This window comes from Cynara cardunculus, unplaced genomic scaffold (assembly GCF_001531365.2).
Source record: "Cynara cardunculus var. scolymus isolate 2C unplaced genomic scaffold, CcrdV1 Un_Scaffold_8703, whole genome shotgun sequence".
NCBI classification, from domain to species: Eukaryota; Viridiplantae; Streptophyta; class Magnoliopsida; order Asterales; family Asteraceae; genus Cynara; species Cynara cardunculus.
In genome coordinates this window covers 4,604-9,955 of record NW_020204403.1, presented here as the reverse complement: position 1 = coordinate 9,955, position 5,352 = coordinate 4,604, and the positions used below count along the sequence as shown (strand labels likewise).

The 5,352-nt window shown below is 43.8% G+C and overlaps 1 protein-coding gene across 1 annotated transcript; it reads right to left on the bottom strand.

Moving 5' to 3' along the window:
• Window positions 1-1,895: 1,895 nt before the first annotated feature.
• On the bottom strand, window positions 1,896-2,961 carry LOC112505146 (the record flags this gene model as incomplete). The annotated part of the gene is made up of 2 exons (XM_025109093.1): window positions 2,580-2,961; window positions 1,896-2,462 (listed from the first exon to the last, which is right to left on the bottom strand). Coding segments are annotated over exons 1-2 (949 nt in total), but the record flags the coding sequence as incomplete, so codon positions are not given.
• Between the last annotated feature and the right edge of the window lie 2,391 nt (window positions 2,962-5,352).

The window sequence follows — 5,352 nt, the reverse complement described above, 5'->3', positions numbered from 1 at the left end:
CCAGAGTCTGAATTGTTCTTTCGGTTTGTCCATCAGTCTGGGGGTGATAAGAAGTGCTAAGATCCAGTCGTGTACCCATCCCTTGCTGGAGCGATTGCCAAAACCTTGACGTAAAACGACTGTCTCTATTTGATATAATGGAAATAGGTACTCCATGCCTAGCGATGATTTCGTTTATATAAATTTGAGCCAACTTTTCCATCKTATAATCCTCTCGGATTGGTAAGAAATGAGCAKATTTCGTCAATYGATCTACAATCACCCAAATGGCATCGTGCCCCTTTCCAGTTCAGGGTAATTTAGTTATAAAGTCCATCGATATTTGTTCCCAYTTCCATTGAGGAATTTCAGGTTGCTGGAGCAGACCGGAAGGTTTCTGATGTTCRGCCTTGACTATTGCACAARTTAAGCACTTATTTACATATAGTGMAATGTCTTTCTTCATTCCAGGCCACCAATAATGTGCTCTTAATTCCCTATACATCTTATCTGCTYCCGGGTGAATCGAATATTTTGATCGATGGGCTTCGTCTAGAATGATTGATCTAAGATTRCCAATCTTAGGTATCCAAAGTCTATTTCCTAAATAATACACCCCATCAGCCTTTATTTGAAATTTGGACTCTATACCWTGCAGGATCTYGCTCTTCAAGTTTTCCTTCTTTAGAGCTTCCTTTTGACCCTCTAGGATTTGGGYCTTCAAACTGGTATTCACCAAGGCTCCCAAAGCTCGTACCCTTGTTGGTTTTATCCCTTCCTTTCGGCTCAAAGCATCGGCTACAACATTGGCTTTGCCTGGATGGTATTTAATCTCACAATCATAATCATTGAGGAGTTCAACCCACCTCCGCTGCCTCATATTCAGCATCTTCTGATTGAGGATGTGTTGAAGGCTTTTATGATCGKTGTAAATGGTGYATTTGGTSCCGTAAAGATAATGCYTCCATATCTTAAGTGCAAATACTACTGCTCCCAACTCAAGGTCGTRCRTAGTATAATTCTTCTCATGCACTTTAAGTTGTCTCGAGGCRTATGCAATGACCTTATCTTTTTGCATCAATACGYATCCTAAACCTTGATGYGATGCATCACAAAAGACCACGAAGTTTTTCGAACCCTTTGGTAAGGATAATATAGGTGCATTGCATAGTTTCTGCTTGAGAGTCTCRAATGCTTCCTCTTGTTTCTCACCCCAAATAAATTTCTTGTCCTTCTGGGTTAAGGCTGTGAGCGGCTGTGCAATTTTCGAAAAGTTTGCGATGAATCGCCGGTAATAGCCTGCTAACCCAAGGAATTGGCGGATCTCTGTAGGGGCTCTTGGGGCTTCCCAATTCCTAATGGCCTCAATCTTGGCAGGATCTACCTGAATTCCTTTGTTATTGACTATATGGCCCAGAAACTGGACTTCCTGTAACCAGAATTCACATTTGGAAAATTTGGCATACAACTTCTCATTTCGGAGTACTTCCAAAATTACCCTCAGATGTCGCTCATGATCTTCTCGGCTTCCTGAATAAATGAATATGTCGTCTATGAAGACGATTACGAATTTACCAGGTACGGCCTACAAACTCTATTCATTAGGTCCATGAAAACGGCTGGTGCATTGGTTAGCCCGAATGGCATATCCATAAATTCGTAATGACCGTATCGGGTCCAGAAGGCTGTTTTGGGAATGTCCTCTTCCCGAACSCTCACCTGGTGATACCCGGATCGCAAGTCAATCTTGGAAAAATAGGCTGCCCCTTGAAGTTGATCGAACAGGTCATCGATTCTAGGGAGAGGGTATCTATTCTTGATGGTCAACTTATTAAGTTCCCTATAATCAATGCACATTCGCATTAACCCATCTTTCTTTTTAACGAATAGTACCGGTGCAACCCAGGGTGAGTAACTTGGTCTTATGAATCCTCGTTCTAGTAACTCCTGGAGTTGGGTCGACATTTCCTGCATTTCCGAAGGTGCCAAGCGGTATGGTGCCCTTGCCACCGGGGCAACTTCAGGGATTAAGTCGATACCGAATTCGACTTGCCTTTGTGGGGGTAGGCCTGGTAAGTCTTTAGGAAAAACATTGGAAAAGTCCCGAACTACAGGTAATTCCTCAATACTTTTCTCCTTGATCTTTCCATCAACCACATGTGCCAGGTATGCAGTGTAAATCTTCTTCAGATACTTCTGCATTTTCATGCAGGATACCAGCTTAATCCTTCGATCCAACTTGTCTCCCTGAACTACAATTTGTTCCATTCCATCTTGAGGAATTCGAATGAGCTTCTCTGAACATACAATTTCAGCTTGGTTTTTGGATAGCCAATCCATTCCTACAATTATGTCGAACCTTCCTAGTTCGATCGGTATAAGGTCTATGCTAAAGTCCTTATTAGCTAAATTCAGAGTGCAATTCGTAAATACGCTTCTAGCTTTGAATTCCTGACCATTGGCAAACTCGATTACAAAGGCTTCTTTCAATTTATGGGGTTTTAAGTTAATCTTCTGCTTAAAGTCTAGTGACACAAAACTTCTGTCTGCCCCTGAGTCAAATAGAACCGATGCAAATTCATTATTTAGAGAAAACGTACCTGAAACCACGTTGGGGTCCTCTCTAGCTTCCCTGACTCCCAATTCAAATGCTCTGCCTCGAGCTTGACTTCCTGAGTTGCCGGAACTGATCTGCCGGGTCTGGTTTGCATTTGCCCCTGCTTTCCTTTTTGGGCAAACAATCCTTATGTGGTCTGGACTTCCACAGTCGAAACATAACCGCTTCCGACAGTCCTTTGCCATGTGACCCCCTAGATGACACCTTTGGCAGATGACGCAATTCCCCCGATGCAGAAATTTGCACTTATTGCATCTAACTGCGTCATCTTGTCCTACCATGTGCGTTTGAGCTCCAAAATTCCTTGTTACTCTCCGGCTTCTGTCAAACTTCCCTCCAATTCTTCGATCTCCATGCTCCTCCATCTTTCGCTTTCCTTTAGCAAATCCCCCGGATCGCACAGCATTATTCGTGAGCTTTGTGGCAATTTCTATTGCCTCCTGAAGAGTCTTTGGGTTGGCCGAGGTTATGTTTCCCCTAATTTTTGGAGACAATCCCCAAATGTACCTTTCTATTCGAACTTCCTCTGGTGTCACAAGGTGCGGCACCAGGTTTGCCAATTCATGAAATCTTGCTGTGTATGCAGATATATTGTCTCCTTTCATTTCGAGGTTCCATAACTCCATTTCCAGCTTTTTGGAGTTCACTTCTCGGGCAGTATTCATCCTTTAACAATTTCTTAAATTCTTCCCAGGAGAGTTGATTAGCCGCTTCCCGGCCTCTGGTTTGTACTAAAGCATTCCACCAAGTGAGCGCCCTTCCTTGCAATAGGCATGCCGCATACTCTACCTTATTTCCTTCAGTACATTTGCTGATGTGAAGAACAGACTCCATGCTCTAGAGCCATGATAGTAATCCTACTGCTCCTTTGGTTCCATTGAATTCTTTGGGGTTGCAAGCTCTAAAAGTCTTGTAAGTGCATTCTCGTGGAGGCCTAGACTCAGAGTTTGAGGGTTGGTTGGCATTCAAGCTAGCAGCCACTTGGCTGACTATATTGGAAAGTGCGGCAATAAGTTGATCTGACACGAGTTGCGCTATATCGGGATTCTCCCTCTTTGGCGGCATTTCTTTAGATCCTAAATTAGAGTGGATTTCGTAAGTTGATGGCAAAGCAAGAGTGATAACTTCCCAGATATTTCGATGATACCAAAAGTGTTCTTCACAGGGAGGAATATCAGGTATTATTGTAACCAAAATAGAGTGAACTCATTCGTACAATAAATTAACATAACAAGCATTCATCAAAAATTGTTCATGCATTGATATTTGATGACAAGTACAAAATAGGGTCTCTAGCAACGGAACAAAAGAGTGAGTATTCTATTCTTAATTCTCCTTCTAGAACAACATCCAACCTATAGCTATTCCCAATGCCAACATCATCATACCACAAACTACCAACCACCTATACAACCTCCTAATTTCCCGCCTAGCGGTCACAGCAGTCTCTCTGTTTTTGATTATGCTCTGGTGGTGTGCTTCCATCACATCTGACAGGTTGTTGAGGATGTGATGGTGATATCCCAGTCGGGTCCGATGCACTTGTGTATCGGATGCAATTCTCCTTACCCAGCCTATTTCTGCCGAATTCATGCCTCGGGTGCAGGATGCAGGTACCCCGGTTACCACTTGGGTTATTWTGTTCCCCAGCTGAGGTCGGGATGACTCCCCTATGACCCTAGTAGAGTCTTCGAACRTCACACGCTGTGGTAGTGGAACACTCTTCCTAGGCGTAACCCTTATCCTTGGGCCATGATAGGTTCGTGGCGGAACATCGGGTACTGGCTCTACTGGAGGTAGGATGGATGCTYGAGGAGTGGCTGCTGCTTCACTAGTCGTTGTATCTTGTTTGTACGGGTCTATCTCCTCATCGCGGGCTAAGTTCCTTCTGGAGCGACCGACCACGTAACCGGACTCATCGGCTGAATACTCACTRGGATYRGATGACATCGTAGAGATCTGCGTCATGAATAATCTTAGTTACTAAAGTGCATCCTCTTAGCAAAAGCTTAGTGATTCAATAGAAGCTTCTAAACAAAACTAAGTCATGACAATCATGCTGGATTCTCTGGACGACACTTCTGGTTACACTACCAGAGCATTTGGTCGTGAGACCAGAGCCTCTGGTTGTACTAAAGTCCTTAGAAGGATTTCTTATCCATCGGTCTTCTGACAATCCAATGGAATTCTATCTTTATCAACCATTGGCCTTAACCTTCATACTTAGAATAATTATAGATCTTTCGTCCATCTATCCTCTGGTTCCTCCTGAAGCAATTACCAGAGCTTCTGGTAACAAGGCCAGAGCCTCTGGTTCTTCATGGTGCATTTACCAGAGCTTCTGGTTGCGATACCAGAGCCTCTGTGGCAACATCTAAACTTAAATTCTAAAAAAAATCCGTCCATCGATCCTCTGGTTCTTCATGGTGCATTTACCAGAGCTTCTGGTTGCGATACCAGAGCCTCTGTGGTAGCATCTAAACTTAGAGATTCTAAAGATCCGTCCATCGATCCTCTGGTTCTTCATGGTGCAATTGCCAGAGCTTCTGGTCTTCTTGACCAGCGCCTCTGGTCCTACACGGACACTTAGCGAAAAATTCGAGCAATCTATTTTCCATTGCCTCTGGTCTTCTTGACCAGCGCCTCTGGTCCTACACGGACACTTAGCAAAAATTCGAGCAATCTATTTTCCATTGCCTCTGGTCTTCTTGACCAGCGCCTCTGGTCCTACACAGACACTTAGCGAAAATTCGAGC